This window comes from Cavia porcellus, unplaced genomic scaffold, assembly GCF_034190915.1.
Source record: "Cavia porcellus strain 051 isolate PalLab524CR breed Dunkin Hartley unplaced genomic scaffold, mCavPor4.1 scaffold_22, whole genome shotgun sequence".
NCBI classification, from domain to species: domain Eukaryota; kingdom Metazoa; phylum Chordata; class Mammalia; order Rodentia; family Caviidae; genus Cavia; species Cavia porcellus.
In genome coordinates, this window is record NW_026947505.1 from 44,095,974 (window position 1) to 44,108,204 (window position 12,231).

Below are 12,231 nucleotides of genomic sequence, written 5' to 3' on the forward strand. Positions count from 1 at the left end.
TTCAGTAGTCAGCTCTGTATGATCTGTTTTTTCCTTCTTTGTGATTTATCTACCTCATATTTAAAAAATTTTTAAAACTATCATTAAGTATTTTTAAAGAAATATATTGTTCATTTATTTAATAAATATATTAATCCAATAATATTAGTTATTGTGAGGATTTAAAGAAATATATTGTTTTTCAACTTCCTCATAGAAAATGATTTTTTGATTCAGCTGTATGTATATTTTGTCAGCACTTTTCAAAACTTTCATTTTTGGACCCCACTATCAAAAGTTACTAAAAACAAAGAACATTCACCTCTTTGAGTCTCATTCATCCATATTCATTAATTTAAAAAAGGAAAAATTTAAATAACAATATATGCATTGTATGTAAATATAATTGTTATTTTAAAAACTATTATCAAAAATTTTAATGAAAATCATTGCATTTTTTACAAACTTCTTTTAAAGCCCTTCTTACCAGAAGTCAGCTAGACTTTCCTAGTATCTTCTGCATTCAATCTGTTATGCTGTATAGGGCTTTATGCTGCACCATATGATGAAAATCCAGCCTCACCTTGATATTGAGTTGAAAAGGGAAAATATTATAATAGCCTTCATGGATAACTATAGATATTATTTGATTTCAGACTCAAACTTTAGAAGTTTACTTAAAGGCCTTTCTCAAAGTACATTTTTTAAAAAATCCCCTTTGAAGCTTCATCAATTATATTAAGAGAAAAGCTTTTTGTATTTTGCAGTTGTTGGTTTTGTTTTGTTTTATTACAAATCCATCTCAGGATATATCATTCCTGTGATCACACTGGTTCAAAAACATCTACATCCACCCCATATCTCTTTTTTATTGCATAGCATGGCATTACTTTATATCACATTATAATGCATTTGTTTGTCTCCTAACATCCAAACTTGAATAAACACTTTACAAAGGGCCAGTGCCAGGTCTTTCTTATAATGATCCTCATGGACTCTAGACAATGTCTTGGCATTAGGAATGTAAATACATTTTTGATGAATATATTCATTAAATAAATGAACAAAAGGTAAAATATTTTTTGTCAACATTGGGTTGATTTTATACTTATAATTCATTTCAATTTAAATTAGCCATACTTCAAGTGCTCAATAACCATTATACTTGACAGCAGGGTTTTAGACTGTGAAGTTGCTAGTTGGTATATGGGATTATATGGCATTAATTCTGTTATGGCTGGGATTTAGATGCCCCCACCTAGCACATGAAGTCATAGGTGGGGCTTTTTCAGTGAGAGCTACATCTAGTGTGTGTGACACTGGGACTGATTTCTGAGGCAATGTTAGAATCAAGGGCACTAGGATTAATGGTGTCAGTGCTACCTGCCCTAAGTAGCCTGGATAAGATAAAAAGATTGGAAAGATACAGTTAAGGTCCCTGGCTTGTTTTGCTACCTTCTGACTTCCATGAACTGTTTTTCCTCTCTAATGCCTGTCTGCTATGCCAGCATGCTTTGGAGCCAGCTGATTATGGACTAAAACCTCTAAAAGCTGTGAGATAAATAAACCTTTTCCCCTTTAACTTTGGGCATCAGTTATTTTACCTCAGTAATGAGAAAGGTAACTAAGCCAATTTTGTAAACTCTGAGTATGCTACATGTATTATTTTATATGATATCACTATTATGCTGAGGTGGTTATGTAAGAGAAACTAACAATTAAGGCCCATTTGCAAATAAAAATTGTTTTTTTTTAGAGAATTTTCTTTTTTATTTTGAAAGTGGTAAAATACAATAGAACAAGACAGAATAAAGCCAACTAAGATCATACAGTGAAATTAGTACAGAACTTCACAGCAGGTTATCAGGATAACAGTAATAGGTATCACAGTATATTTCTTTATCTTTATAATACTTGTTCTTTCAATCACTTACATCAAAATATAATGAAATACAGAGCATTATAGAACTTATCAAAACAGGATATTGAATAGACAGTACCATTAATCAGAATAGAGCAAAACAGTAATAAAAATATTTGCCTTCAAAGAGATGGTAGAAAGAAGTCCCCCTTATTTGCTATGGTCAACATCCCAGGAGATGCTCAGATTTATGGTTCCCATTTGCTAACTAGGGGGACAGGAGAAGGGGGTAGGGGAAGTGGGATGTTTGACTCTAGGCCATGCACCAGTAGGTTCACTATTGCTTAGCAGGGAGGCAGGCTGGTTGCTTGGTTTCCCAGCATCCTAAGTTCCAACAGTGTGGATCTCAGAAGACACCGGTGGTTCTCCCCCTGGAGGAGCCGCAGTCTGGCACACCGCAGCCGCTTACAGGGAGAGGAGCAGCTTGCTTGGTTTCCCAGCACCCTAAGTTCCAACATGGTGTGGATCTCAGGAGCTGCTGGTGGTTCTCCCCCTGGAAGGGCCGCAGTCTGCCACACTGCCACTGCTTACCAGGGAGGGGAGGTTGCTTCAAAAATTTTCTTTTATCTAAAGAAATAAAAAACCAATTCTGTCTTTTTTTCCTTTGCATTAATACAGAAACAAAACCTGAGGAAATTTCTGAGTCCCAGACTAATGATCAAAAGAATCAGATCCATGACTCATCCAAATGGCAAGCATCACAAATAGAGCCAGAAAAGGAAGATTCCAGGAAAGCTGAAGGTAAATATGGATGAGAGAGAAGTCTCCACAGGAGAGAGCCATTGAGCATCCCTATATATTTTTTCCCCTGGAGTTCAGCTTCTGAAGCTTTTACAAAGTCCTTTCGTAGTTTTGTTTGTTGTTTTCTCTAAAAAATTATACTTTACCACAGGAATGCACATATCTGGCTGATTAACTCAGCTAGTCACCAGTTTTTAAAGTGATGTTTATGTACCTTTTCTTAGCAATAGATTATTGGTTTAACACTCAAATTAGTTATACCATGAAAAGAGAAAGCCAGATATTGCCATACTATCTTCCTTTTTTCTGTTCCAAAGCGACCAGCTTGGCAACCTGAATGAATATGAGAAAGAGGGAGGGTACTTGTCAAATACCACCTATGCAAATTAGTCAGCTTTACTAAGTTAAGTTTACTAAGTTTTGTTTTCAGTTATTTATTTATTCTTTTATTTATTTTTGAGACAGGGTCTCACTATCTAGTACAGATGGGCCTGGAACTCACAGTAATTCTCCTGCTTCAGCCTCCTGAGTGCTGGAATGGCAGACATGTACTGTCATGCCCAGCTGGTTGTACTTTTAGCAAAATATATTATGCCTAAATTCTTCATTACACAAGATGTGAATGAGCTCTGGCTGGTGTCTGTGCATGTGTGTACTACATTGTTTCATTGTGTGTGTCTTTTCTGATGGAGGAAATAAAATTTAAAATAAAAAACTTTCCAAATTAGCCAACACCTGGACCTACACTAAAAGGCAGCAGTGGCTCTAGAAGGTAAGGATAGAAGTGATGAAAAATGGGGATGGAGAGAAAAGTACAGGAACTCTTTCCAGATTCCACCCGAGGTCATTCTAACTTTGTCCGTATTACTTAGGGATTTGACCCTGTCATCTGAATCTAGCTCCTTATTTATTCAGCTTCATTCTTCCGCAAACACCAGAAGCAATGCTAATCTCCCCTAATCTAATATGGTCATCTACGTGATTCTCAGTTGACTTGCTTCAATTAGCTTCATTAGGCAGTCCACAATGGCTGGATGTTTTATTAAGGACCATTTTTTATGTGGTAGCTTATTAATAAATTATCAGAAATGAGATGAGGGACAGAGCTTCTGTGGAAAAGTTTAGGTTGAAGAGACAGGAGCATCAGAGAGCCCATTTTATTAGGACATCCCACCTGAAAAGAGGGAGATTTGTTATCCAAATCCTCCCTTGGGGATCATAGTTGATTTATTGCCTCATTTCCTAAGCTTTGTCTGTATCTTACGAGAGAATCTTTTACAAGGCACGTAATGAGGCATCTCCTATTTTTGTTTGGAAATTATTGTCAGTTGCAAACACCTAATAATTGCTAGCTCTAAATAGATTTGGTTTTATGTGTGGCATTTTAGTTTTCCTTTTCCCTCTGTGTTTTTAAACATTGACATTTGCTAAGTGAGTGACTGCAGGTCTTGCTTATCAGCATCTTGTGTTAACTGAGGACTACTGTATCACTTAAGATTATTTAGCTCATGGAACTGTCACTGTGAAGTTTAGATTGTGAACATAGCATGCTATAGCTTTTACCAAATTTCTCTTGGATGCACTGGAAGAACCACAGAATTGCCATGGAGGAAGGAGGGAGTAAATTACATGTTCTTTATATTGCAGTGTTGCCAAGGTTTTTGATATACACAGCCATCTATGCCACCTTTCAAAATTCGTATCTACTCATTTTGTTCTGCTACCTACGATTGAATGAGTTCTTGCTGTCAGCTGATCGGGCAGGAGAATGTGACAGTGAGGGCACAGAACCAAGGAGCCAGAGACTAGGCTTACAACTTCTCGGCTGACTGACTGTGTGTCCTCAAACAAGACAGTTAATCTCCCTGTGCCCTTTTATTTCCTCTTTGTTAAAATTGGCCTAATAATCCTCTTCAAAATTAAGGGGCAACCCTAACATTTTTTATGTATTGCTTATTAGTGTTTTTTCTCATCATTCTTGAAGACTTGAAGCTTTCTAGGATTTCACTATATCATCTCATTGGATGCTCACGGTGGATCTCAAGCTCCCACCCCGCACTCAGCTCAGCACACTAACTCACTCACCTTCAGATCCCTGTAACTTCTTCCTGATCCCTTGCTCACCTGTTGCTTCCAGTAGGGCTATATGTTTTCATCTCTTAAATCAGCCCTGGTCTTGAAGCAAATGTGGGCATACATTTTTCTTCATAAAATCTTCTACAGTCTTCCAAGCTTTGTAAAAATGAATTTTATCCTTTTTGGGAAAAAAATCAAAACAAAACAACTACTGACTATGTGCTTGCACAGAAATATTTACTGTCTTGAGGATTCATAATTTAGGTTACTCTGTTCCCACAGCCAATATTTACCAACTAGAGTTACCCTCCTCCACATAACTCACCCTGATCTGCCCAAGAACTGTTTTTAAATTGAAAGATTTTGTGTTTTAGACATTCCCTCAGAAATATTAAGACAGTTGGTTATGCTAACTTCATAGAACATTTATAATGTCTGGGGACGTTTTCCTTGACATAGCTTGGAGAAGGTGGAGGATCATTAGCAATGATTTGAGATCAGGGATACAGGAAACAACATAATGCTGTCCCCACAATAAAAAAGATCTGGTTCAAACTTTCAGTAGCATGAGAAGTACCAGAAGAAGCTACTAGTCGTTTTTGTAACATAAAAGTGAAAACTTACAGGAATTGCTTATTAACACTATTAGATTTTTATCTCCCCATGAATATTAAATAAATATTTAGTTTTTTGTAAGATTCTCTTGGTATAATTGCAAAAAGATGATATTGTTTCTCTCTTCTGTATAAATTTCCAACATGGTTGGGATGCGGGAATATATTTTGGAGATGAATAGACAACAGTTCCACTCGATAAACAATTCAGTGTAAAGCAATCAACACAAACAATATGCATTTGAATAATTTAAACATGGGAGGAAATGCTGAAGGAAAGGAAATATATTATCCCGAGTTACAAGTCTAGTCACTATTGATCATAAATCATTGCAGTGCTTCCAATTCCATTTGCTAAGCGTTTGTTGAGCATTTCAAAGAAATAAGGTTCATAGAAATGACAGAAACCGGAGAAGGGACCCTGCTTTGCTCTGTCAAAAAGCAATTTTGCATCATTTTTTCTCAACTGTTCTTTTGTTTTCTTAAATTGGTTAATAGTACCCAAACATTCCAGTTTAGACACCTCAGAGTTCAAGGCCTAGCCCTTTTTTTTCCAAGCCTGTCCTCTTTTTGCTTGCTAATTTTTATCAATACTACCTCTTTAGGGTCTTAAACTTTCTTTTCTCTGCATCTTTGCATCATTTTACAGATATACATTCAGTTCAGTCCCACGTAATGCCCACCTGGCAGGTATCTCCTCCTCCTCTTCCTGATTCTCTTCTGTCCTGGTGAGTACTTCCTCTATGTTCTTTTCCAATATATCCACATATCCAGAGTCCTCTTCCTCCCAAACTTAGATGAAAAAGTTTTAGTCTTTTTCAATTTATCTAGAAGGAATAGTTTCCATCTTTGAACTTGTGTAACATTCCTCTCATGTTTATTTAACACTTTTTATATGTGACATAATTCTTTGTGTTCACATTATCTTTGATATAAATTCTATGTTTTTTGTAATCCCAGAACCTTTTTTACTATGGGATCTATGATATATCACTGATAATTATTGAATTCATAATGAAGACAGATGAAATGATTCGCCCTTCTCTAAATTTTCTTTTGCAAAGACCCCTGAAATCTTACAATTCTTACAACTGGAAAAAAGTATTTCTCACTTTTTAAAAAACCAGAATGAAAATATATGCAGTTTATCTAGTTAACAATTGGATTAATTGCTTATCTTTTAAGTCATAAAATGGGAGAAAGGTGACCTCCTGCTTCCAGGCTATGCATTCAGATGGCCACTATAGCTTCCTCTTTCAATTTCCTTGCCACAGAAAGCTGCAGCTTGGAATATCAGATTTACTTGCTACAAATGCACTGATCTTTGGCCACTTGCCGCTATTCTTTGTTGAATCCCTGCGCCCAGTATTGGAAATGGAAAACTGATGTGTAATAAAAGGCTGCCTGTTGTTCGTGTGACATAAACATCAACTTCGGGCATTTCTCATCTCTGTACTGTATATCCCTGCACTACAGGGAATGGTTGAAAACATGTGATTGGTTTTGTGAATGTGAAATAAAAATATTTGCCAGCAAATTTATGTTTTGTAAGTATATATCTATGAGAATGCCATAGGGAGAGGAGAAGAGCTGAATGGGCTCAAGATGTTTATAGGAACAAAACTGTGAAGAAAAAACAGCTAGAAATTTTTCCAGTGTTCCAGAAAAGTAGACTGTATTTGGACCTTATTAATAAGTAGCATGTTTGTATTACATAAGGAAAGATATGCTACTATATCCTACTTTAAAAGTATAGATAAAACTTAAGTATTTATACTTTAAGAAAAAATTTAAAAGTTAGCTAAATGAGACAGAGTTCCAATGCTGTGCAATATTATAATTTATCAATGGAATATTATAGACACATTGTTATTCAAATGAGGACAAAATACATAGTTCATACTTGGCATCTTTAACACATTTTGAATGCTAAGGAATGCAAGTAGACATAAAACACTATTATAATTACTCGAGTAATTTACTCATTTATATCAATCTACTAAACAGTAATGCTATAAATTCTAAATAAACATGATGTCTTTATAAAGTTAGCTTGTCTGAAGAATTTCATCTTAGTAACAGAAAGTGACCCAGTTGTATAAAGTTAGAAAATGTGATGAAATTATCAGGTGTGGTGGTACATACATGCAACCCCAGCACTCAGGACTGCTGTCAGTTCAAGGCTAGCTGGAGCTATATAGTGAGTCAAGGTCAAATTGAACTAAAAAAAAAAAGAATATGATACATGCATAATAGTGGTCAAAGTATGTGTTGTCTTGGAAAGTAAATATTAATGAGAGATATACTACAAAATATAAAAATAAATGATATTGTGCTGAATAGTTTAAAGAGAAGATGTGAGATATTTAAGAAATTATGTTTGTAATTGGACTGACTAAAATTGCAGAGACCTAAGATATAACTAAATTAACTTTGTTTTAATGTAGTTTCAACTAGTTCGCACAATGGGAAATGATATAAAATGATTCTAAAGTTCATCAGAACATAAACATTAGTGATAGAGAACTAATATTTGAAAATAAGTTGATTTTATGTCAGTGACTCTAGCAGAGAGATTATATTCCTGTTACTGTTCTTAAGACAATGTGATAATGACACAAGAATATAAGGCACACTAAGGAAAATAACCCAACTATATTAAATGACAATCCTCCACTTCAAAGTAAATAATTTAGATAGAACACAGGCAATAGTATTTGTTAATTACTGCATTTATATTCTCTAATTAGCAAGATGTCATCTTTATTAATAAATCATAGAGAATGAACTTTTTGTTGGATGATCACTGACCGTCTCTCTGCCTTGGTGCCTGTGGAGGCTCACAGATGGTAGCCACATTGGGCCTGCCATGCTGAAAGCAAGTTATTCAACACTGAACACTATACATTGAATTGAGTTGGGAAAAACCTAAAACAATTTGGAGAAAGTTAGGGAAAGAGGGATTATTCATTTTAATGTTCTAGTTATAAAAGAAGCCACGGACTAACAAAGACATTTTATAAATCAGGGTTATGGTGTCTGTTGCTCTAGAATGTTTTGAAAGTCAATAGGAATTTCGGAAACCTGGATGGATTTACAGTAAGTATAGAATATCTATCTAAAAAGTCCCCAAGTGGGTGAGTCATCCTTTCTGCTAGAGAAGGGATCATTTCCATATTTTATCTCATTTCCCCTAAAACTCTACTGAACCCTCCAATGGGATGCTAAGACACATGGTCTGGGGCAGTTTGAAATTCCCTCCTTTCTTTTTAATGGGAACTCATCAGCAAGGCAGAGACAGGAAGGAGACATATTAATTCATATGTTTTGATACTCACTACCCTTCCTTTCCTAAAACCCAAATATTCAGCAGAATGCCTTAGGACACATATCTGCTATAAATTCATTTTTTATCTAATTTGTCTGAGATCTAAGCTTCCTGTGGAGGTCTGAGATCAAAGGAACTGATTCTTTCTGATGTCGGCACTGACATATAATGTGTGCTGACTTAGTTCTGTCTATAACCTCACAGTGGGAGGTGGCCGCCCTCCCTGGGCACCTTTACACAGTGAACTTTCATTTCAGCTGGGAGTCTGTCAGGTATGTTGCTGATTGGATCTGCCATGTAAATAATTCATGGGAGATTTTTAAATGTTTTTGGGGTTGCAAAAGAAAGCTAGCCTCGCATTAGTCTTTTATGAATAGATGCAGACTTGAAGAACAAGGGGGGACAGATTTTCAATGAAGGTCTCTGAAAAACAGGACAACAGTATCTTCAATGGATTTAAAATAGGTGACTTGTAGTGTTTTATTCCTCTTATATGAAGTGCTGTTGGTTTTACCAAGGGATTAAAATTTAAAGACTCTGTTTCTTTTTAAAGTTTGCTTCTACTTGGTAATTTATTATTCTTGTTCTTTGGTTATTTGCTGATCCTGACAAACTATGGCTTTTTCCTCCTGGTGAGAGTAGTTATTATGGAGATGACAGGAAATGCTTGGCTTGGTATATGAGTGGGCATAACAAGGAGATGATGTTGATGGTGCAAAATAATTCATTCCTTGAAGGTGCTCTAATTCGTAAGAGGACGATGGGACTGTCACAAGGCAAGGTGACAATCCCCAGTAATAGAGGCAGCTGCACAGGTCAAATGAGAAACTCCAGTCAACAAGTATTGAGGCATAAATCAATGTAGCTGAGCTGTCAAGAAACACTTCTTGAAGGACTCTCAGATCCCATAGGAAAACTAGGTAGCCAGACAGTTCTTATAGCTCTAAGCAAGAGAGCCATCTCATGGGGAGGCAGCTGTGCCAGAGAAAAGGTAGAAAAAGACTGCAAAAGGGAAGCAGGAGATGTGAGGAACGTAGGCTTCAGAGACTATTAATCCATGCGTTACAGGACAGGAGTAGTATAATTACCATGATTACTTAATATCATTTTAATGCTTCAAGTAAAAAGCATTTGCGTATATTTAACTTTTTGTATCACAGCATCAATGTCACTCACTGTTACATTAAAAGGAAGTAGGAGTATGGTATTGTCTACCCTCTGTTTCATGAAGTATGATACAGTCTCGATTACTGACTCCAAACACAGCCAAAATTCCCAATAAACTGAGAGGAAAGTAATACACAGGTTAATAAATTAGCACATACATCATGTGTAAAAGACTGGTGAATTAATTTGGTGGTGAGGTACATGAAAAATAGGTGAAATGTAGATGACAAATGTTACCATTTATCACCTAAGAGCTTAGGTGGGGTCTCAGCCTTCTGCTTTCAACACAGGCATATGAAAGGTGACCTATGTATGTGCAGCACGCTGCCATGCGTCCATCCAGCCAATGTTCTTCTGAAGTCTTTATTGCTGTCTTTCACTTTATCAAGTATTATCTCTAGTTTACAGCACAAACTTTGAAGCCAAAAATCATGAGCTAAGTGAAATATGGATGATCTGCCAGTGCTTTATTTGTGGTCTTGGGAAGTTACTTAATCTTTCTGTGTCTTAATTGCCTTTTTCTAAAGAAGATATATAGTAATAGCATTTACTACAGCATGTGGTTTTAGGACTCAATTATACATATTATAAATATATATGTGATCAGTGGTGATAAATATGTTAACTGCTGTCATTGCTATGTAAATATTACTTTAAATTGTTAAAGTAAATATTGTAGAAAAGACCTCCTAAATTTAGACACATGTAATCTATCTTATCCATATTGCATGTCAATTTATTATAATGTAAATTTGCATATTTTTCTCTTTGTGTGAGATTAAAACAGTATAAGGATATTAATTCATGGTATATTTTATTAAGGCAAGTTGTAGACATTGAAAAACGTACTTTGATAGAATCATTTAATTAGGTTGAATGGTTAATATATGGTGTTTGAGCTAGACTAAATTTGAGCCTATATCCACTCATAAAATTTTACAGCTGAGTCAAGTAAATCTTTATACATTTATTTCATTTGTTAAAGATGGAGTATCATGGTGTTGTCTGGGCTGGCCTTGAACATGTGGGAGGAAGAAACCCTCCATTCTCAGTCTCCCAAGTAAATGGGTCTACTGGCAGGCACCCCCAGACCTAGCCATACTTTTATTATTTATCTGTAAAGTTAGGAAAATAATAGTATCAGACTCTTGAGGATCAAATGAATGAGAATTGAGCACTGAAATAAGTTCTTTTCAGATCTGCATATTTGTCATAAACTATTTAAATAATGATAATAAATGTCATGATAATGGCCATTATAGCTATAATCATTACCATTTTCCATGTCTGGGTGGAGTTCTGAATGCTTCATCTATTTAATCTTCCAACAAGTCTATGAAATAGATACTAGTGTTGTTAGTATTTTATACATGAGGAAACTGAGGTACAGAGAGAAAATTGATAATTTATATGTTCAGCAAATAAAACAGCAACAGGAAATCTAACTACATTTATTTGATTCTAAAAGTAACCTATTAGCTTCTACATTGCACAGTTTTTTGGTGGCCATGTTTTACACACTTAACATAAACAAATATTTTGGACTCACTAATGTCAGTAAAATTCTATCATTTTTGCTTCAGCAACATGAGATTTTAGTTAACTCATTTAAATCTGATAAGATTACCTTTTTAAGTGCTTGAACATCCTTTAAAGAACTGAGAGAGACCAGGATAAGAATGCTTTAGGTTATCAATGTTATACATTTCTAAAGTGATTTTTAATTCTATTTTAATAAGAAAATATAAATGAAATGTCAAGTAAAGAAAATAAGTAAAACAAGATTTCTAAAATGAAATATATTTTCATAAGTTGTGTCTAAGAATATTATTAAATTCTGCAGCTAAAGCCTTGGAAGGTTAGGTGATAAGATGGAAATCATAAGCCTAGGATTTAGCACAGTAGCATAAGTGCCTGCCTGGCAAGTGTGAGGTTGTAAGTTCAATCCCCAGTAACCAAAAAACAAAAAAATGGAAATCATACTGCCATTTAGCAAGAGAAAGGGAGTTTCAATTCCAATTTTACAATTAGAGTTTGATGTACCTTTTTTGTTATATTATACAATCAGGTGCACACACTTACATAAATACTTCTATATTTACATATTCATATTATCTCCACATGTTCATATACCTATTTTTATAAAATCAAAATATTTTAAATTTGGTATAAAAGCTAAATTTTTAGATAAGTCTGGTTTTTAGAGTTTAGAGTGCTGATATAGGTTGCCCAGTGGTGAGGCCTGGCTCTGGTCTGATTCTCAAAAAAGAGAGGGGAAAACAAAGAGCTCTAATGGATATAACAGCAAGTGTGTTTAGGGGTGTTAAATAGCTGACTATATTAATGTTGTTGGATCATTGAACACAGCTGTTTGCAGTCTCTCTGTTTGAATGTCCACTTTGTAT

General features: G+C 35.1%; 1 protein-coding gene across 3 annotated transcripts in view; it reads left to right on the plus strand.

The window, feature by feature from the left end:
• Pkhd1 (PKHD1 ciliary IPT domain containing fibrocystin/polyductin) overlaps positions 1–12,231 on the plus strand; it is a 472,244-nt gene that overhangs the window by 456,362 nt on the left and 3,651 nt on the right. For all 3 annotated transcript variants that reach the window (XM_063233114.1, XM_063233116.1, XM_063233115.1), the window contains one exon: positions 2,519–2,641. In XM_063233114.1, coding sequence (XP_063089184.1) covers positions 2,519–2,641 — 123 coding nt within the window. The remainder of the gene's footprint in view (positions 1–2,518; positions 2,642–12,231) is intronic.